Source organism: Panthera onca, chromosome B1 (genome assembly GCF_046562875.1).
Source record: "Panthera onca isolate mPanOnc1 chromosome B1, mPanOnc1 haplotype 2, whole genome shotgun sequence".
Classification (NCBI taxonomy): domain Eukaryota; kingdom Metazoa; phylum Chordata; class Mammalia; order Carnivora; family Felidae; genus Panthera; species Panthera onca.
This window is the reverse complement of record NC_138342.1, coordinates 120801808-120825290: the sequence shown is the minus strand read 5'-3', so window position 1 is coordinate 120825290 and position 23483 is coordinate 120801808. Positions and strand designations below refer to the sequence as shown.

At 34.0% G+C, this 23483-nt stretch overlaps 1 protein-coding gene across 14 annotated transcripts in view; it reads left to right on the top strand.

Annotated features, from left to right (window-relative positions):
* Positions 1 to 23483, top strand: part of INPP4B (inositol polyphosphate-4-phosphatase type II B) — a 762324-nt gene that overhangs the window by 549853 nt on the left and 188988 nt on the right. For 13 of the 14 annotated variants that reach the window (XM_078445724.2, XM_078445723.2, XM_060654097.3 and 10 more), the window contains 2 exons: positions 1933 to 2005; positions 14503 to 14650. In XM_078445724.2, coding sequence (XP_078301850.1) covers positions 1933 to 2005; positions 14503 to 14650 — 221 coding nt within the window. Of the gene's footprint in view, positions 1 to 1932; positions 2006 to 12531; positions 12690 to 14502; positions 14651 to 23483 lie in introns of those variants that run through there. The other variant, XM_078445726.2, reaches the window with a different exon arrangement.

Here is a 23483-nt window from a genome sequence, read left to right as displayed (position 1 = left end):
TTCTCAAGATAATAGCCTGATCCTTATGAATTATGGACTTCTTTACTAAAAGAGTTTAATCCAAACCATTCCTATAAATTATATTGTAGATGATAATCCTTTTTTGGAAAGGAGGATGGCTAATAGCTATTTACCTAGTTATTATGTGGAAGGATATCATGGACAAATCATGAAAGAATTTGAATACGAGTATGAGATATTGGATTTGATTGGATAGTAAATAACCTTATACATTTTCAAGCAGAGCACTGGTATGATGAATATAATGTTTATGAAAGATTATTTTAACAGCCCTATATAGGCTGCAAAGAGTAGAAGAAATATTGGAAGTAAGAGAAATAAAGAATTTTAAGTATGTTCAAGCATCATTGCACATTGCTCTAGTGATTTGGGAAGTGCATTTCCTAAATAGCAATGGATTAAAAGAAAAGATCACCTTTGAGTTCTGGTTTGGTCAGGAAAATGATTTAGAGAACATCAAATTTTAAGAGCTGTTTGCAGTTATTCATTCTTTCAGTAAACTAGCCCTCAATAGAAGCACCAAGGAAATTATGAGATCACATTTTTCCCCATCAAGACATTTCCTGAGTATGTGATGAATGTTATGATGGGGGAATAAGTAGTGGATTATACAAATATAGACATAACATTTAAATAAATCTTTTAAGTTATTTGTCTTTCTTCTAGAAATGTTTGACAGACATATACGTTCCATCATTAGCAGTGACCTCAGTGGCCATGATTCTCCAAGAGGACCAGTGCCTGGAGAAGGAATGGTGGAGGGAAACAGACAGGAATAGCCCAAGCAATCTTGATACACCCTCCTAGGTTCTCTTGAGCCCTTGGAGTCTCTTGAGCAAAGCCTGCTTCCCTCAGAACTCACCAAAGAAGTTTCTGGTTTCTGAGTTTTCCTTTGTTTTTATTTGCATTTATTTGTTTCTGTGTGATATATTTGCTCTAAAAATTCACTTTCCTCTTTCCTCAAACTACCACCCCCCTTTTTTTTTGGCTAGCGATAGAAGGGAACTCATTTGAAGAAACAGATGCCAACGATGCTGGTGTCAGTCTGTGTGATGATAGGTCTCTTATCAACATCATGGGGCCAGAAGAGTTGCTTCCTCTGCTAATTCCAGTTTCATAGAAAGTTGAAGGGGGGTCCCCTCACTTAATGCTACATTGTCTGGGATATCGTTGCCCATGCATGCTTCACTCATGGCAACGTGCTCTTCTGTGTTTCTTCTCTGTCCAGAGCAGTGTTGGTTCTGTAAAAGCTCAGGAGCTTAACCTACTAATCATAGATTAATAGACCCATGATCTCTGGATCAGCTTATTTACAAATTACTTGTTTATAAATCAGCAACATATAAATCAGAGATCAATTTATTTATGATTTTTCCTCATACTTTATGAACAAGTGTTTACATTGTTTTGCCAGAGATGAAAATCTCCTTTCGCCTTATGTCACTTGATGCTTCATCATATTTTATCTTTTATTTAAAGCTGTCCTTATTTAAAGCTGTCCTTTCAAATCTAGAAAATAATTTGCTTTTTATTGATCGAAAACTATCCCAGGTGACAGAAATATGAAACCATTCTGGTTGTCAAATGTGATTTGCTGTACTCGAAGCAGATTTCTGGCATGTTGGGGACAATCCTTTTCCACTTTTTACTTCTTTCCTAAGTAGTTTCCAATAGAACCAAGATGTAGCCTATAATTATGTGATTCAATAATATTATATATACATGTAAATAGGCACAAGTTAAACAGGCCTCATAGTAAAGATAAAGCTGAATATAGTTTTACAAAATGTCTTGTTCAAAACTTTTTGAAACCATGTGCATAGCCTCATGTTTTGCAAACAAAATGGAAGCATTTCATTTCTTGATTTTGTTATTTTCAAAAAAGTGTTTTTTTCTTTTATTCTTTCCTAGTGTGCACTGGTGTGTGAATGTACAGCCCCAGAAAGTGTGAACGGAAAAGATAACTTACCTTTTTTGAATGCAGGTATGTACCTCAGTTTTGGAAACTGATATTAGTTTCATATAAATGTAAATTTTAATTTCCCATGAACTCAATACTGAACGTGGGCAGCATTCTCACAGAATCATTTGTGAACACTTAGTAAATGAATTGGTAATCATGAGAAGTAACCATCATCTGTGGAGGAAGGATAGACTTGAAAATTCCATAAGAAAGATATAAAAACACTGTGGCTGTATGGCAAAGCAAATTCCTTTTAGCTTTGGATTTGGTATTGTCTGAAACAAGATACATTAGAAGACAATAAGCATTAGAAATATGAAGCTCTTATTTAGTTTGACTTTCTAATTATAGAGTTCAAAACAAAGTTGTTAAAACAGTAGATATATGGGTTAAGTAGGAAAAATTCATATACACATTTGTACATTCCTGGGGTATATATGTATATAATGTGTTACTTACAGTAATATATTTAAATTTCAACAAGACACTAAACCATGTGTTAAATGATAACCTTGTGAATAAAACTGAGACTTATAGGACCAGTTAAAATTGTGATAATAGGGGCGCCTGGGTGGCGCAGTCGGTTAAGCGTCCGACTTCAGCCAGGTCACGATCTCGCGGTCTGTGAGTTCGAGCCCCGCGTCAGGCTCTGGGCTGATGGCTCGGAGCCTGGAGCCTGTTTCCGATTCTGTGTCTCCCTCTCTCTCTGCCCCTCCCCCGTTCATGCTCTGTCTCTCTCTGTCCCAAAAATAAATAAAAAACGTTGAAAAAAAAAAAATTAAAAATTGTGATAATATATATAGTAAATTATGGAACTAATATTTTTATGTTAATGTAAATTATGTTACCATTAATAATAGTAAACAATGACTATTACAGTGACAAGCAGCAGGCTAAATGCCTCATATGTCTTGCCTTCTGACCTGTGCTATGAAAATGGCACTGTCATAATCCTCATTTTACAGATGAGGAAATCGGTCAAGGTCACCTACCTGGCAAATGACAGGTCCAGAATTTAAATCCAGTTTTGATCCCAAGGCCTTTGCTCTTAATTAGTAGGCCGTGCTATTACCAAAAAGCCATTAATTGACAAGTTGGTGTAACGATAGAATAAGCCTTAATATTTTTCTAGCCCTGTCATGTCGTACATTTAACCAATGACTTAGATAGCATAATAATCAGCTTAGTAAATGATACCGAATTTCAAAGCTCACTAATATATAACTGCTAAACTATTAGCAACCTTTCGTTGGCAGAAGCCTCTACTAATAGGGAATGGAGAAAGGGAAGGCAACCCTTTTGACTCTGTTTATACTTACAGAGAACTCAAAATAAAATGGAACAGTAACAAAAAATCAGTAATTATACTTACATGGAATGAGGGATTGATTATACCAAAGAAGAGGAGCGACTTCTTAGCCTATGAGCAAACGATATTGTTGTTCATTTCATTTAGGATGTAATATTGAGAGGGATGTGCAATGAGCAGTGAAGAGTCTACCCAGACAGCTAGATCAGCCATGTATGTTAAAAGTACTTCATAAGTTTTCAGGCTGCTTAAAGTATCTAATATATCCTCAAAGCGTCCTCCTCACATTTATTTTCCACCTGAAAATTGACCAAACTTTTAATCCTTTATTTTAATGTATCCACATAATCTATTTAATTTAGTAAATGTCAATTTTGAGAAATAAAATTGAGTGTGGGACATATTAAGTAAATGTCAATTTTGAGAAATAAAATTGAGTGTGGGACATATTAAGTACATATTAAGTACATGTTAAATACAGTTTGGATGAATCAGGTTATCACCACAATCATCTACATTATAATTATAACTTTTTAGTAATTCACTCATGTGAACCTTGTAGTTTTTTGTGCACAGAGAAAGAAATGACATTTTAAAATACTGATTGGCTTAATATGCATTTCAAGGAGAAAGAGAAAAATGTCTTTCTAAGTAAGAAAATATAATACCTAAGAAGAGACAGAAGGAACACAGTGAAAAATAAACCTGTACCTCCATATACCTGTGCCATAAAATCTGTAAGGCATGAGTCTTAGAGGCATACTAACTATTCCAGATTACTAGGATACTATTCCTAATGCATCAATTGTTATACGACAAAGGCAACTGACATGGAACTGATGGAGGCAGCAGCTTTCCATAATTTAAATATACTTAGTGGAGTGAAAGATGATTGATTACTGCCTTTCTCCTTTTATGGAGGTGACAGTTTGGGTGGTGATACTCCACTTAGTTCTGATGATATTTCTTTTCTTTTTTTTTTTAATGTTTATTTATTTTGAGAGAGAGAGAAAGAGGTTGAGCAGAGGAGGGGCAGAGAGAAAGGGAGAGAGAGAATCCCAAGCAGGCTCCATGCTGTCAGCACAGAGCCTGATGCAGGGCTTAAACTCACAGACCATGAGATCATGACCTGAGCCAAAGTCAAGAGTTGGACGCTTAACTGACTGAGCCACCCAGGTGCTCCTCTAATGATATTTCTCAATGTCCTTAGTCCATGCGATCCAGAGGAACACTCAGAACCTAGGATATTTACCACAAATATTTTCTTTGAGCCTTCTTACAACAGGGAAAGATAAAACTAAATGGGAATCAAATGTTACAAAAGCTAGATTTTTAAAAAGTATTTAAATGCAACTAGGTTCTCTATGTGAGATGTTTCTGCTTAAAATACAAAAGTGCATCATACAGGTATAGAATATGTATGACTTTGGCTTGTGTGTACCTTTGTCTATTGTTCTATTTATTTTTCTATGTAAACTCAGCAACTTTGGAATTAATCTATTATATTCCCATGTGGTATTTTTTTTTAATCTGTAGGCAAAGAGAGCTACTGACATTTTTTTTCAAGTCTTTGTATTAATGTATTATGTGGAACTTGCCAGCCTCAAGTGAGTTATGAAGTACTTATTGAGTGAATGGAAGAGAATGTCATATCTCATAGCAGCTCTTCACTATTCTATTTATATCTCTAGAGGTTTAATTTATAATTCAGGAAATTCACTCATCTATTGTAAGGCTAACAAGAAAAAAAGCTCTTCCCCCTAAGTTCTCACCTTTTTCATGCCTTGCTTGCCTTGCAAGGTGAATGTGTATGTTGGGAGTCTGGGGAATGGAGGGCAGAAGGAGAGAAAGGAGGGGGTGGGGGCAGAATTTACAATTCCTTAAGAAAGTTCTGTAAGTACCTTAGCTTTATGGGAAAACAGTCCTTTCAGCAGCTGCATTTACATTCTCTGAAACAAGACACACTAGAAGACACAGTAAGTATTAGAAATATGAAGTTCTTATTTAGTTTGACTCTCTAATTATGTAGGTCATAACATAAATTTGTTAAAACAGTTATTTGCTTATTCACTTGGTTATTTGCTTATTTATTGAAGCAAAATGGTAGTAGGAAAGCTTAAAACTGCTTGTTGTTGGCAGGGGTAGGGTGGGGAACAGAGAAGTGCAGTTGGGTCTCTCACGTGTCCTGCTAAGTCACATCAACTGAGGGACTTCTCTGTAGCCGAACAATACCAAACAGCTCTTGTGATATTAATATAAGAGCACTGGACAGGCTGTCGGAAGGACTGGTATCAAAGCCTAGATTTGCCCACCAGCACCGGGACCCAAATACACGGGTCAGCCTCTTCGCACATCAGTGCTTTTCTTTTTTCTTTTTTTTTTTAACGTTTTATTTATTTTTGAGACAGGGAGAGCCAGAGCATGAACAGGGGAGGGTCAGAGAGAGGGAGACACAGAATCTGAAACAGGCTCCAGGCTCTGAGCTGTCAGCACAGAGCCCGACACGGGGCTCGAACTCACGGACCGTGAGATCATGGCCTGAGCCAAAGTCGGCCGCTTAACCGACTGAGCCACCCAGGCGCCCCACATCAGTGCTTTTCAAATGATCACATTAACTAGGACAGTCTTTGACTTCCTTTTTTGGCTCTCACATGTGTGAAGTCAATATAGCATAATTCAGCTATTTATTTCATAAATGCATTTGTTTTAATCAGTTTCATATGGAGTCACATACTAATTTTTTTGTCATTGTCACAGTTGTCTTTCTCGGAAGTTATTTATATTTAATAAGCCTGACCAAAAATAATACCTTTTTAAAATTCTGTCAGAAAGATAATTCTCTCCATATTCCCAATTCTTCCAGCTCTCCTTGTAAAAGTATAATGCACGTCAGCCCATAGACCCTTCTGATACTATGCCAAATCTGAGGAACTAATGGGCCCTGTCACAAGGTTTCCTATTTTCTTCACATTTTGAGTGAGTTTTCCCCTGTCAGCAAGCATTAGATCTGATACAGCATCTTCCTTGGTTGAATTCCATACTTCTTGAGTCATGAAATTATCCTTTATATTCTTTAAAGGCCACTTTCATGCTGTAGATTAACGTGTATACTGTCCTTCATATTCATAGAGGGGATATCTGACAGCTGTGATTTCCGTGACTGTGTAAGGTGGAATCTAAACAAAAATGAGGAGACCGGCCATCTCTCCATCCTAAATCCATGCAGTTGCCTTCCTATTCAGAGAATTTATTGGTGTTTTGCATTTCTTGCTTCACAGATGAATCACGCTTTTTCTCAAAATAGGCCACTGTATCTTTTATTCTTTTTCTCAAATTGGGGTTAAGCCATCCACCACTTTGCAGAAGATGCTAGATTATATGCTATTTAAGAAAAAAGAGCATTGCTTATTTATTTCTGTGTCTCCAGGGCCAGAACACAATAGAAACTCAATAAATGCTTGTCAGATGGCTGATAGCCAGTGTATCTTATCATCTCAATTTATGCTTCATGTAACAGAAAATGACATTGTTATTCTCTCCATGAGAAAGATGTTTAAATTTAATTATTTAGCTTTTAAATCAAAGAATTTATCACTTTCCTTAAAAATTACTGCCAAATTCTCATTTTTAAGTGTTTTCTGCCTCCAGTCCATACAGCATGTGACTCTTAATCTTGGGGTCATGAGTTTGAGCCCCACGTTGAGTGTAGAGATTACTTTAAAAAAATGTTTTCTGCCTCATATGACACCATAGAATTTATCTGCCTCTCACAATACCACATGAGCCAAATATTGGGGTAATGTTCTCCTCACTAACACTCCCATCCAAAGCAATGCATGACTCACATTATTTTAAGAGATTGTCAAAAATATGTCCCTTTATACTCATTTTGAGTCCTGATGAATTCCAACCGAAAGGCAAGTCCCCAGTTTCCCCCTTTATTTTTTTCTGTTTATTCATGAGCTGTGAAATCTACTACCTTGTCAGACTTTAGATGACATCATTTTATATAAACAAAGATATCTCTGTTGTATTTTACCCACACTAGTTTAAATAGATTTTGTCCTTGTATTTGTAACTCTCTAATATGTAAAATTTGGGGCAATTTTGACTTCTAATACTGGCATTTGATCTTTTATACTTACTCACCAGATTTCCTTGCCCTGTGCTGTTTTAACAAATGGGACAGAGTCCATTAACTTTGCTCTTTGGGAATTACCATATATTTTCATTACTGTGTACTAATATATTTAGGATGTTAAGTAGCTTCAATGGAAGAGTGAATTTCATGATCTAATAATCAATGAAATCATGTCTTAGACACCTTTAAATGCTTCAGCTGTCTTCCTGGTATCAGTCCATTACCTCCTCCACTCCCCACCTAGGTAAACTAGAAGAAAAATGAAGGCAAGAAGATGATAGAGTTAAAAAGCCAACATTTTGTGGACAAATGTGAGGATACCTTTCTCTCAATCATGTTTTTTTTTCATCCTTCATTCTGATGCCTGTGCTCCCTTGAAGTGAGGTTTTCAATTGTATTCTTCACTCTTGCATTTTTCCCTCTCTCTTCACACAGTTGTTGGTGCTCTAACTGTTCTCCTGGGGAAAGTAGTGACGGGAAACATGAGTTGAAAGGTTTAAGCTTATTTCTGTGGAATGTTTATTTTTACTGGGCACTGTGCTAGATGCAGGAGATAAAATGAGGACAAGAACAAAACAGCACTGTCCTAGCCTTCACAAAGTTACTAGCCTGTCACTCTAATGGGTGACCTGGAACAGTAAGTAGACAATTGTAGCACAACTGGTAAAAACCATGACAGAGCTGGGATACGAAGTACAAAGGAGAGAAACCTGTAGGGAAGGATGAGGTGGAGGCCAAGGAAGCCTTCCCAGGGGAGGTTCTAGCTCAGCTGAGTTTATAGGAAGGTTGCATATAGCCAGAAAAGAAAGGTGTTCCTTTGAGGTGCAAGGAATGCCTTGAACAGAAGGAAATTGGTGAGAAACAGCTTGAGTTCAGAGGACTATAGGTCATTTCAGGTTGCTCAGAATGAAATATGAGCCACCGTCTACCTCTCCTGGTTGTATCTTTTACTTTATGACTGAACTAGAATGAACACAGAAAATCATGCAAACTAGAGAGAATGAAGCAAATCATTTTCTGATCACCTAAAAACTAAAACCCAAATTGTATACACTAAACTTACCAATTTATCACCAACTGGAGACTAAATGCCCACAAATATTATCTTTATGTCCTAGTATGACATCTATAATAGTTTTTCTTATTCTTGGCCTTAGATTGAAGATGGAGGGCCAAGAGCTTATGGGTTTGACTAGACTAGAGAAGCAGCACTTTGTTCAACATAGAAAATATCCTATTTTCTATTCCATTTTTTCTGTTTCTCCTTTAAAAACAACACAAACAATAACATAAGTTAGATTTTATAACAGATCTAGAGAAAATTAATGAAACATTCTTAGGAGTTCATTTTTTAACAACTTATTTCATCTTTATTATTTGTAAACAGATCTCTCTTTGCTGTGTTTTCTGTGTTCCTGTCGGGTCTCCTTACCGTCTCTTTTCAATAACCATGTTCAGGATGGTGTTTTAGTGATTTCTATTTAGGTTTTTCAGTTCTCATCCAGTCTTAAAAAGAGCCAACCTACATTTTGGATGTATATAAATCTAAGATATTTCCAAGTACAAATGAGGGAATGTCAGTATCTAATTGGATTACACAGACTTATCTTTAGTAAGTATAATGTAGCATTTGGAGAACAGGCAATGCATGTACATTCAGCTGAATAATTAAACTATTAAACAACTGCATAGTTAAAAGCAACAGAATGAATTCTCTACAAGAATCTGTAGGACATTAAAATAATGATTTTTTTAAGGCTTAAAGCCAATAAAGTCAGATTCCATTTAAATATGTGACTCCTACCACCTCCTGAATGCAAGAAAGTTCATGAGGATAATCACATATGAGCTTCCACTTGAGAAATATATTAAAGACAACCAGAGGAAGTAAGTGTTTGGCTTTTTGATAACTCCCTTGTCCCTAAATCTAAATTTGCAAAGTTTCTTGTCTATCCACTGACACCCCTAACACAGAAACAGGAAAAAAACCAAATTCCTATGGTATCTTTCTGGTTTATCCTTTCTACCCCAGTTCTCTTGAACAGCCACGTTGTTTTGTTTTTAATGTGTCGTCTATGTGTTGGCTCTGTTGAACATTTCTTTGGCGTCTTTACTTTGATAATTCAGAATTGGGACAGCTTGGCTTTCACAATTACATAGCAAGATACCTTGTTAAAGAAGCGCTGCTATGGTGTCTGAGAGAAAACAATATAGAAATTCGAGTTGTACTGCAATTTGGTGTGTGTGGGGAGTGGGGGGGGATCTGCCATCTACTTTCTGTTCCTGTGCTCACCATAGACAGTGGACTTCAAAGAAATGTAACAACATCTGTACCAACTTAGAACTTTATTCTTAAGTCATCTCAAGACCATGATGTAGTCCAAAATATCTCTGCTACTTTTCTCTTGGCAGAATCAGTCACATGATATTTTTAGCAATTGTTTTGGCAAAAGCAGTGAAAAAAAATGAAGAGCATACACACACAGGGGTCTCTTTAAAGAATTTATAATAGATGTTAGATAGTGTTCTGAGTTGACAGGCCTATTGTATGGTCAGAAATGCATCTCCTACATAAAGAAAAACTTGGCATCAATGATGAGCCAGAGCTGAAAGTGATGGACTCATTCACACAGCTGGAATGAGTATGCAGAATTGTTGGAATTGAATGTCTTCTATAAGGAGGAAACATTAAAACAAGGTTACACAAGCATTCATAATTTATGATCCATTGTTCAGTATTTGGTGCATGAATACAATATGCCTTTCTTTTACATGAAGATGACAAAATCTCCCCATTAACAACACAGTAAGAATTTTGAGTTAAGAACATCCTATCTGGTCTTTCTTGTAACCAGTGCAATACATTTGCATAGCAGTAAAATGTTAGGCCATATTTATTTTTTCATTTTTTAAGTCATACTCCATTTTATGATATTTTAAGATACCGAGTATATGTTCTTGCTTTATACATAGTAGGTGTTTAATAAGAAATGCTGCTGAATGAAACTGGGTTGTAAGGTGGACCCCACCATAGCTACATTGAGATCCTGATTTAGTACTAATGTTTGCAGATCTATGAATTTTAAAAGATCAGAACCTGTAACATGAAAGTTAGTTGGGAGATATAATTGAGATTGATCAAGTTGCCTGAATTTTTGTTTTAAATTTGTCCCAAGCGTTTTCTTTAAAAACAGTAGCATTCCCACAGAGTCCTTGTTTGATATGTACCAGATGGTCAGAGGAGAGTTCTAGAACTCATTAATCAAACTGCCCTTGACTTCTGCTTAAGCCATTTCAGTGAAGGTTGATACTTAAACACACTGAAGAGCATTAAAATAAAAACAATAAAATCAAAAGTGGAAAGGCTACTTTTGGGATAACTGAGGATATGAAGCATTTTATGTTTTGTATCTTAATTCAAATTCTCCAAAAAATAACTATTCTTTACTGTTTATAAAAGACAAGAAAAATGAAGGATTCTTAACCAGAGTTTGGGAAATACAAAAATTCTGTATAATCTCGAAAACAAAACAAAACAGAGGTTTAAAAGAAGCACATAAACTGAGTATACACAAACTAAGTAATTGAATATTTACTTAGGTTACTAAGGAAAATTTTGGACATTTCAGAGATTGAGTTTTTGTCTTACTATGAAAGAATGCATATATATTTCTGATCATGTTAGCTATATTAGAATTCATGAGATCCCATAAATGGTTTAACCTTACTGATACTACGTTGAATTCAATACATACTTCCTTTTCTTCTCAAACTCTAGAGATGGAATTGAGGTTGTAGTAAAATTTTTACATCTTTGAAACATTGTCACTTTAAAAATTAATGACATAGGGGGAAGGGGAAAAAAAAGAGAGGGAAGCAAACTATAAGAGACTCTTAACTACAGGGGCGCCTGGGTGGCTCAGTCAGTTAAGCGTCCAACTTCGGCTCAGGTCATGATCTCACGGTTTGTGGGTTCCAGCCCCGCATCGGACTCTGTGCTGACAGTTCGGAGCCTGGAGCCTGTTTCGGATTCTGTGGCTCCCTCTTTCTCTCTATGCCCCTCCACCACTCATGCTTTATCTCTCTTTCTCTCAAAAATAAATAAACATTAAAAAAATTAATTTAAAAAAAGAGACTCTTAACAAAGGGCTGATGGAGGGAGGTGAGTGGGAATGGACTAAATGGGTGATGGATATTAAGGAGGGCCCTTGCGATGAGCACTGAGAATTATATGTGATGAAAACTAAATTCTACACCTGAAACAAATTTGACCATATATCTTAACTAACTAGAATTTAAATGAAAACTTGAAAAAAGAAGAAAAAGAAGATGGAATATCATCGTTTCTTTTATAGGCTCACTTACATTTCAGATGAAAGAAAATATATCTGATGAGGCCCAATCTACAAAATATATAAAGAAATCATAAAATTCAATAGCAAAAAAAAATCTGATTAAAAAATGGGCAGAGAATATGAATAAACACTTTCCCAAAAAAGACATAAAGATGGCTAACAGGTACATGAAAAGATATTCAATATTACTGATCACCAGGGAAATGCAAATCAAAATCAGAAAGAACTATTACCTCACACCTATTAGAATGGCTATTATCAAAAGAAATAACAAGTGTTGGAAAGAATGTGTAGAGAAAAGGGAACCCTTGTTCTCTGCTAGTAGGATTGTAAATGGGTGTAGGTGATGTGGAAAACAGTATTGAGGTTCCTAAAAAAATTAAAAATAGACTTACCATACTATCCAGTAATTTTGCTTCTGGGAATATACCCAAAGGAAATTAAAACATTAACTTGAGAAGGTATCTGCACCAACATGTTCATAGCAGCATTGTTTATAATAGCCAAGACATGGAAATAATTTAAGTGTCCACTAGCAGATGAATACATAAAGAAAATGTGATATTGATCTATCAATTGATTAATTGATCCATCAATATATATCTATATATATAATGGAATATTACTCAGCCATAAAAAAGAATGAAATCTTGTCATTTGTGACATCATGAATGGAACTTGAGGGAATTACACTAAGTGAGATAAGTCAGACCGAGAAAGATAAATATCATATGACCTCTTTTGTACGTGTAATCTAGTAAAAAAACAAACAAACAAACAAACAAACAAAAAACAAGCTAATGGATACAGAGAACAGATTGGTGGTTGCCAGAGGTAGGGGTGGCTGTGGTGAAATGGATGAAAGGAGTCAAAAGATACACTTTTCCAGTTATAAAATAAGTAAGTCTTAGGGATATAATATACAACATGGTGACTATAGTTAATAATACTGTAGTTTAAAGTTATTAAAAGAGTACACCTTAAAAGTTCTCATCACAAGAAAAAAATTGTAGCTATGATGGTGATGTCAACTAGACTTATTGTGGTGATCATTCTGCAGTACAGTATATAAATATTGAATCATTACATTGTACACCTGAAACTAATATAATGTTATATTCATTATACTTCAATAAGAAAGAATTATACTTCAATAAGAAAGAAAATATACTTATACTTCACTTATACTTATACTTCAATAAGAAAGAAAATAAATAAAATTAGTTTGATATATGGATCTGTGACATAATCTAATTGATAAAACTTATAGATAATGTTTATGTTAAAAATATCATCTCTTCAGGCATATAACTCTAGATTTTATTTTAATTTTTTTTAACTGGGCATACAACTCTAGATTTTAAATATTTTCTCTCAACATATTGGAAATATTCTACTATATTCTGGCTTCTATTGGTGTTTTTGAAAAGTGACCACTTTGGCTAATTCTTAGTAGTGGGTAGGTAGGTATACTGGAAGATTTGAATCTAGTTGTTGAAGAATGGGATCTTTGAAATCAAGGTTTTTGACATATCATCAATTCTGACAATGATAATGCATAGACTATGCCTCTGAGAATGGATGATTGCAGAGGAATGGATGAATAGATCCTCATTTTAATGTTCAAAAAGCTATTATATATTTACCCAAGTAGTGAATGAGATACAGTCTTAGGGAGCCCTAAATTTTGAAAGGAATTTTACCTTATATATTGAGTAGTCTTGGCCCATGTAACCTGTGCTCCATTTCAATATCAAATTTTGTTTTTAATCAGTTTTATTAATAAACTGGAGCCAAATAACCATAAATATTTGACTGATGATTGACTTGATAATATATTGCCCATTAAACTTTGGTGTATAAGTGAAACAAAGGCATTCATTGCTAAACAGCAGTAAAAATCAATTTCTGACCTGAAATAAATGGCTTGGGAGTGTGGTAGATATACTGGCCTCATGAAAAAAGTATCAAGTCTTACCTTAATCTCTGGCCCTCCATTTTTCCCCTTAATCTATTAAAATCCTGAATGGCATAATCTTGTATTTCTTCCCTAATTACTTTCCATCCACAAATACAGTTTTTTCAGAGCCTCCTTTTCTTGTTTCTCACAATATGTAATGTTAGGAAAGTATTTTATTGACTCATTGGCACTAAAGTATACGTAATATTTGAATTGTACTAGAGCTTAATCCAAGGAACCTTTCTGGCATTTAAGAAATAAACCATTTTTAGTAGTAGGGCCATTTGAAACCTCAGAAATAACATGTCAGTTGTCATCTACTGTATAAGTGAGCAAAGTTGACTAACAATGATCAGAAAAAATTCAGAAATATATTTTTCGTGTGTATTATGTGTAAGTACATATATTTTACGTATATTTATAAATACATATGCTTTAAGAAAATCTTTGGAAGAGAAAGAAATTAATAGGTGGTAAATTAGAGAACCACAATAGCCACATTTATGAATTGGAATTTGATGTATTATTTTTTAATTTAATAACAACTTTATATCTCAGAATCTACTGAAGAAAACAGAAGAACAAAATTCTTAGAAATTCAAATGCACTAATGAATTATGATAAAAACAAATTTTGATTAAACAAATAATTAGAGTGGTACAATGATTAATAATTATGTTAAGTGATCTTTATTTAATGTGCATGTATTTATAATTTAACTACTAACCTTTTATTTTTTTTCTTCCCCCCCAGTGTTAAAGAACCCAGTGTGTAAATTATATAGATTTCCTACATCTGACAATAAGTGGATGCGAATCCGGGAGCAGATGTCAGAGAGCATACTTTCTTTTCATATTCCTAAGGAATTGATTTCTCTTCACATAAAAGAAGACTTGTGTAGGTAAGAGAAAATAATTTATGATTGTCTTTCACATTATTTTTTCTACAAAACATTTTTTCTCAAAGTATGATTATAACTCAAAAATCTAGACTTTCACTGCCCAGCCATTAGCCCTGTATGGCTGTTAATCATTTGAAATGCTACTAGTCCAATTAAAAATGTTCTTTAAGTGTAAAATACACACGAGATTTTGAATTCTTATCACACAAACAAATATAAAAAGACCAATTTTATAATGAAATTACTAAAATTTGGGGCATATGGAGGTTAAATAAAATATTAACTTCACTTGCTTTTTTAACTTTTAAACTATGACTACTAGAAAATTTAAACTTACATATATGACTCTCACTTGTTGCTTCTATTTATTTCTATTATATAGTTGGTGTGTATCCAGTAATCTGAACTTTGACCTTGCTAATAATCCTTTTGTCTTTACCTCATCTGCTTATGATTACTGTTTCTGTAAGAAATGCCTCCTGGCTCTTTGGACTACTCACCTGTAACAAGGCTTTCAGATATTTGTTGGTCTAAAAACTCTTTTAGATGATTCATAAAGTATGCTATATTAATGGACAGTGTTGTTATCTGGCAAAATTAAATCTATTGCCATAGTAAAACAGAAAGATCTGGGAACTGTTTGTTAATAAGAATATCTCTGAGCCATGACAGATCAAACAATTTGTTTTTCTGCCTTATAAACCTCTAGTGACTTTAAAAATGCTGAATACTACATTATACTAAGCACTCTTAAGGGCCTACATTTCAGAAAATTAGCAGATACTTTTGTAACACTTGTAATTGCTGAAATACATACCTAAGTATGAAATGTCTAAAATTTGGATTTCTGGCCTATGTTCACATTAATACACCAAGTTACTTAATAGTAGGTACCCTTTTGGTAGATTCTACAGTTCCCAAGGATATCATCTTGATCTAAAACAGTGAGCAAACAAAGGACAAAGCAGGTCAAAGCTGGCAATATTGACAGTATATTTTAGAATAGGAATGACCACACAGATACTATATTTCTATGCGAGGAATAAGTAAAAGAAAAAACACAGAGCCAAGATTTTAGAGAAAATCAGATAGGAAATTGGGTTGTGAGGAAACAACCTGGACTCAGGGAAATAAATACTGAAAGAGGGACAAGGAGATATATATTTGAGAGTAGGAGAGTGAAGATAATCAGACCACAAAAATCAGACAACAGATATTGACTTGGGTCGAGAGAAGCTGTAACATGTTCAGGAAACTAAGCAGACTACTTATAAGAGCCAGCGGCAAGAATGAATTAATGTAAGCCAAATTATTCAATATCATCCTTATCTATAGCTAGTACTAAGAGTATGTAATGAAAACAACAAATTCCTAGGAAGGATAAACAAGTTTATAGAGTTTGGATCTTCAAAGTCATAAAAGAATTCTCATCCTCAGCATTGTTGTATTCTAGATTATTGAACACTAAGAATTATTCCCACTAGTGTTATGTAAAGATCACATTTCATATGGAAGTTTTATAGAGAATAACTGTTCCTCACAGGGATTATAGAATAAGGAAGGACTCCATAAACAAGCATGAGTTAGAGGTCATAGCACCTTTATTTCAGCCGAGAAGAGGAGTTGCCAGAGGTGGCAGATTTTAAAAAAAGTTGAGTTAGGCCTTGCCCTAAAAATGGCCCCTGAAAACTCAATCTAAGTTAGCCAGTCCTAAATTCCCACTAAAATGTCTGTATAATGCCAGTACCTTCTGGCCTGTAAGGTTTCTGTTGAAAAATCTCCTGATAGCCTTATGAGGTTTCCTTTATATGTAACTATTCTGGATGCTTTTAAAATTCTTTCTTTATCACTGATTTTTGCCATTTTAATTACTATGTGTCTTGGTGAGGACCTCCTTGGGTAAATTTTGCTGTGGGATCTCTGTGCCTCCTGGGTCTGGGTTTCTGTTTCCTTCCCCAAATTCAGGAAGCTTTCAGCTATTAGTTCTTCAAAATTTTTCTGCCTTTTTTTTTAATGTCTCTTCTTCTTCTCAGGTCCCCATAATCCAATAGTCCCATTAGTGGGCACTTACCCAAAGAATACAAAACAACTAATTCAAAGGAATACATGCATGTGTATGTTTATTGCAGTATTATTTACAATAGCCAAATTATGGAAGCAATCTAAATGCCCATTAGTAGGTGATATATATATATATATATATATATATATATATATATATATATATACATGTGTGTATATATATATATATTTATATATATATATTTATATATATATATTTATATAAAATATATTATATATTATTCAGCCATAAACAAGAATAAAACCTTGTCATTTGCAACAACATGGATGGATCTAGAAAATATAATGCAAGTGAAATAAACCAGTCAGCAGAAGACAAATACCGTATGATTTCACTCATATGTGGAGTTTAAGAAACAAAGCAAATGGACAAAGAAAACAAAAAGATAAACTGAAAAACAAACTCTTAAATATAGAGAACCAACAGATGGTTACCAGAAAGGAGGGATTGGTGATGGGTGATAAAGGTCAGGTGATTAAGAGTACACTTATTGTGATGAGCACTGAGTAATGTATGGAATTGTTGAAGTACTATATTGTATGCCTAAAATTAGTAGAACACTGTATGTTAACTACACTGGAATTAAAATTTAAAAAAATAGGGGCGCCTGGGTGGCTCAGTCATTTAAGCGGCCGACTTCGGCTCAGGTCATGATCTCACACTCCGTGAGTTCGAGCCCCGCGTCGGGCTCTGTGCTGACAGCTCAGAGCCTGGAGCCTGTTTCAGATTCTGTGCCTCCTTCTCTCTCTGACCCTCCCCTGTTCATGCTCTGTCTCTGTCTCAAAAATAAATAAACATTAAAAAAAATTTTGTTTTAATTAAAAAAAATAATCTATAAAGACACAAAAAATAGAAAATTATGACCTTTCACAAAACATGGAAATTGATTAGCATACCACAATATTAAAATTTAAAAAATAATAATACATTATTATTATACAATATACTGTTTATAACATGATGACTAATTATTAGGCTAATGTTTTAAGGTTTAGCATCTTAGTTGATGCACCACTAATGCTGTTTATCTAAAAATACTGCAACATAGTAGGAAAGAAAATGAAAAGACCCCTACTATTGTTCCAGTCTGTCTTTTGTCATCAGTTTAGAGACCCCTTAAAGGTTGATCAGCTGACCTTCTGCATGTCTACTACTTGTGAATCTTCCACAGTGCTATCTTTAACCCCTATCTTTTCTTCACTCCAGTTAATATCTCTCTGTCTATCCATTCACAGACAGTAAATCCCAGGGGGAAATAATGGGTAGGGAGTAAGGAGAAAGCAGCCATTAAGCCATTAAAGTTTAGTACGCATAACCTCTGTAATTGGTTTTATTACTTTTTAGCACACCAAAGTGTTGTCCACTTACCTGTTCTCTTCTCTTTCTATCTCTTTTTCCTTTGCACTTACAGAAAAAAAAAAATCCAAACACATAGATAGGCCTGGGGGCAGTTTTGGTGGACACAAAGGAACAGTGAATCCAAATATGAAGTTGTGTTGCTAGGAACAAAACTAGGAACTGTCATCAGTATACACTGGGAATTTTTCAGAGAAGAAAATCCAATTTCAATCCTATAGAACTCAATTATATAAATACCTGATAGATCTGAAAATTGGCTAGACACTGTAAAGACCAACCTGTTTCATATACCTTCTGCTTTTTCCACCAACTTTTCTGTGTAAATCTCCCATAATTAGTTTTTAAAAATTCAACAATGAATCTTTAACATTGTATAAAGAATAAGAGGGAAAAAATCACACTTTTGTGAAGACACAAAAGGGAGATAAGGAAAAATATAGGAAAACTGACTAGCCATCTCAGTAGAGTGTAAGAAGGTATGGTTATTATGAAGCAGAATCAGAGACCCATAAGAAAAGAATTATTATCCTTTAGGGAAAATGCTGTAAAGAAACAGATAATGGAAGGAATAATGAAATTTTAAAATGCAGCAACCAACTGAAATCCAGAGAGCCAGACAAAACAGATTTGACACTGAGAAATTGTATCAGTAATGTGGAAGACAAATATGATAAGTTCTCCTCAAATACTGAATGAGGGTGAAAAAAGTTCAGAATGATGGGAGAAAAGATGTTAGATATACAAGGCACAGGGTTGTGCACTATCAAATAATTTGAAGTGCTCTTAGGGAGGAACAACTCATGCAAAAGTTTGAAAGAAAACAGTAAAAAGTTATGCAGCTCTCGTGGGGTTTTTTTTGTTGTTGTTTACATGCTAAAATCAGGCTAACCTTACACTTCTCTGCAGAAGCAAATAGAATAGCATCTACTGATTTTGGGGAGGAAAAGGCTATGGCCCCACTTTATTGTATAGGGCAAGGTTATGAATATTTTATGAATGAAGGCAATGGAAGTGACATAAATATGCAGGAGCTCAAAAAATGCCACTCACAAAACTTTCTTAAAAAATTTACTTGAAGACATATGCATCCAACTGAGAAATTAATTTAATTAAGAATTATTTTGGGACATCTGGGTGGCTCAGTCAGTTGAGCATCCAACTTTGGCTCAGGTCATGATCTCATGGTTCGTGGGTTTGAGCTCCATGTTGGGCTCTGTGCAGACAACTCAGAGGCTGGAGTCTACTTTGGATTCTGTGTCACCCTTTCTCTCTCCCCTCCCCTACTCATGATCTGTCTCTCTCAAAAATTAATAAACATTAAAAAAGACATATTTATAGTGTACTATGAATTGATATAATATATAATTATATTACATTATAAAATGTATATGATATAACATAATATAATAAATTAAGAATCTGAGAGTGGGCCTTGTCCTGCAAAAAGAACTTCTAACATTTCTCTTGGTTGGATGGAATCTCCAGCCTGGACAGAGCTTTACTCTGAAGTTCTTTTCTCAGCTTCTTTTAACCCCAGTCTTACTCAGATCCCAGAAAGTACTTTACTCACCTCAACCTCCCTCCTAAACCTCACAACTTAGATGAACTGTCTTACTTTCTTTGATGAAGACTGTGGGTGGCATAGTGCTGTTATTTTTTAGTACTTCTAAACAGTACAAAGCACTTCATTTGCATCCTTGGAAATCTGTCCTGGGAAAATTATATTATATTATATTGGATTTTTTCCATAAAAAAATGATATATGCACACTCTAGAAAATGGCCAAAAAAAACCCAGTAAATTTCCTCTAAATCGACCACCCAGAAGGGATATTGTATCTTTATTTTTTATATCTACTCTCATTTTCATAAGTCTTATTGTGGGAAGCAGAATTATGGTACCTATGACCATCATGCTCTGGTATCATGGTTAATTTTCCTTGCACATCTGAGTTGTATTATGAATAAATCTGTGATTCTACTATATGTTAAATAAAAGTGTAGGACAGTAAATAGTGAAAATTATTGCATCTTAATTTTTATTGATATATAAATAACTAGAAGGAAAAATAGACTAGAAACATACTAGAGCTTTAGTTACATGTATATGAAGATAATAAAAATGGTTATCTCTGGATAATGGTTTTAGAATAGTAATTTTCTACACAGCAATAGAAAGCAAATACATAAACTCTTACAATCAAAGAATAGACTTGCCAGCTAACCATATCTTGATTTCTTTTAAACAGTTTACATTCAAACATCGAAGTCTATTCAAAATTTAGTTCTCCCTCAGACTTGGTCTAAAAATTGTGGATGACTTTTTTGTTTTTTGTTTTTGTTATTGTTTTGTTTTGGAAAATTACCATTTAGAATTTAAGTTTTCCCCCTTCCCTACCTCAAGAAAATATGTAGGTAAATGAGGATGGGCTTACTCTGTTTTCATGGCAACTGTGACAAAAGGATTCTTGATTCCTTTCAGTGTCTTTTGGATGCCTAGTGGTTTCTATCATGGGCTGACAGGAAACCACTGAAATAAATGTCATGGACTCTACGTGGCCTTTTGGAGTACTTCGAAAGCTTCCCTTTATTTTGAGTTCAGTTCAATATTAACACTTTCAACATTTTTGTTTAATTGTTTTACATTTAAAATTTTAATTATCTGGTGGGGTGCTTGGGTGGCTCAGTCAGTTAAGCTCTTGGTTTTGGCTCACGTCGTGAACCCATGGCTCCATGGGTTTCGAGCCCTGCGTTTGACCCTGTGCTGGCAGCGCAGAACCTGCTTGGGATTCTCTCTCTCTTCCCCTCTGTCTGCCCCTCCCCAACTTGTACTGTCTCTGTCTCTCTCAAAATAATTAAATTAAAAACTTAAAAATAAATAAATTTTAATTATCTGGGACTTATTAGATTACATTTATAAAATGCAATGCCAAATTAGCTGTATTTCTAAAAACTTAGTATTTTCAATATCACTTTTTCAATGTTCCATTTCTCTTACCTCCTTATTATACTTGCTAGTTTCCATGTTTCTCCATTGTCAACACCAAAGTAATTAAGAAAATTAAACAGTGACAACAACAAAATTACTTTTAAAAGAACTGAATATTTGGAATCTTTGCTCTTTATATTCAAGAATATGGCCTGCTAAAATCTTCTTTTATGCATACAAAACACTATTTTAGTTTTTCATGTATAAAAAACTTCTGTATGCTTATTGTAAAGATTAATATACTTTATTTTTATTGATTTTTTGAAAGAGAATTCTTGTGGACTTATCAATTCTAGTCTTCCTGTTGTCTTAGTTATTTCTAGTTTTGTCCTTATTATCTTCTTTCTTTTTTTGAAACAGCCTTTTGCATGAACTATGTGCTGTTGTTTTTTTCTGTTTTGGTTATTTTTCTCTTTTTTGAGACATATTTGATATATAACATTATATTAATTTCAAGTGTACAACATAAAAAACTCATTTATTCATTTTTTGTACATGTTCACTCCACCTGCTCTAATCCCAACCACCATCATGTATTGCCTGTGATAGTGCAACAGTCTACTAATGGCTTTTCTGCCTGTGGTTTTATCTTCTGAAAATTCATGGGTCACATCTGATTGAAAATATTATAAAATTCAGATTTCCAGTATGAGTTTTCTTGAGACAGCCTTGATATTTAATCTCTTGAGACCCATACTACAATTATGTGTTGGGAAGGGAAGGGGGAGGTTCTGCTTACAAAGTACTCACTGTAACACTTTGCTTTTGAGAAGTTTACTGAATTACTTCATAATCATGATACATACAGGGTTAGTGTTAAAAAACAGACCAGTTATTTGATCTAGCATGCCTTAAGGATAGGGGGAAATGGCAACTGGCTTATTTATTATGGAAAAGAAATATAATGGAAAAGAAAAGAAGAATGACATGTTAAAGACAACTCAGAGATTCTAAATATGTAGAAAGCGTGAAAGCGTGTGTGTGTGTGTGTGTGTGTGTGTGTGTGTGTGTGCATCTTTGCCTGTATTTATAATGCTTTAAGTTTTACTGTCCTTCAGCTTGGCTTGCACACAAACAAGTCATGTAGGTCTTGCCAAACTACCACCTATAAAATTTTTATAGTTTGTTCTAGTGTCGCCACATATTTTGTTTATGTTGAGTGTTTTCTTTGGATTTTGTCCTACTTTAAAGGTTTGCTGTGCTCAGTCTACACTGAAATATGTTAGTTACTAGATAAAATGCTGGTGTTTGTAGAGCTGAAGCTTCATGACAGCTACAAATATATAAATCATGGTGTGCATACACAACCATTTGGACGGGAGGTTCTATGGCCATATAGTGTTTGGCTTTATATTAAAAAATAAGTGTACATTTCTACACTATAAAATATATGAAAACCTAGTTTGGTATAACAAGTTTTAAATAAATGAAATATTTCAGTGAACATAAAGCCTATGGTCCATAAAACTCCCCAGGGGAAAAATTAGTTTGATTTATGTCATTCATTTTTGTCTTTTGATCTCATGGGTGGGGAAAGAGAAACTTTCTGGCATGTACATTGGGAGTTTAGAAGAAAAGATAAGAATATTTTATATCAATGAACTTTAAGGCTTTCTTAGGTTTTACATAAAATATAAATATTATATGTATGATGCAGAGAAACAATCTTGTAAATAAAATATAAAAAATATGAACCAAAATACTTTAGTAGGGAAAAATGTGATAGTGTTTGGGACATACAAACTTTCAAGTTTTATTACTACCTCTTAGGGATAATGTACACGCTTTGTCTTATATATTAGTGTTTGTAAATATTGTACATATACTAAATTTATAGTGATAAAATATTTTATATCAATAAAGTTAAACAATTTTGTTTAACACTGTACATGTCAAGTGTTCTGTATTCTATACCTCTACTATTTAGATATTAATATAACCATATTATAGCTACATTATTATTATTATATTATTATATAACTATAAGTGTATCTATGTAGATATATATCTATATCTTAAATCTATTTCTTGAACATAGTGTATTCTTATATATGAAAAAGGTTTTTTGGTAAGATATTTTGAAATTCCAGGCTGAAAGCCTAGCTGTTGCACAGAGATAGATGTTTTAGAGACATGTTCTACATGCTTACTTAAATATTATCATATGCTGTTAAATTGGTTTCCTAAGCATTATATCTAGTTTGAGACAAATTCAGAAAATATTTCTCACTTTCTACCTTATCTTAATGCATTTTATGAATCTCATATAAAAGTTCATTTTATTTCAAAATGATAATACTACAGAAGTGCCTTTTTTTAAAAGTGTTAAGATTATGTATTAAGAATTATAAACTAAAAGTAGAATATATTCAGGTAAATTCTTGTTCAAAAACATCCTCATGA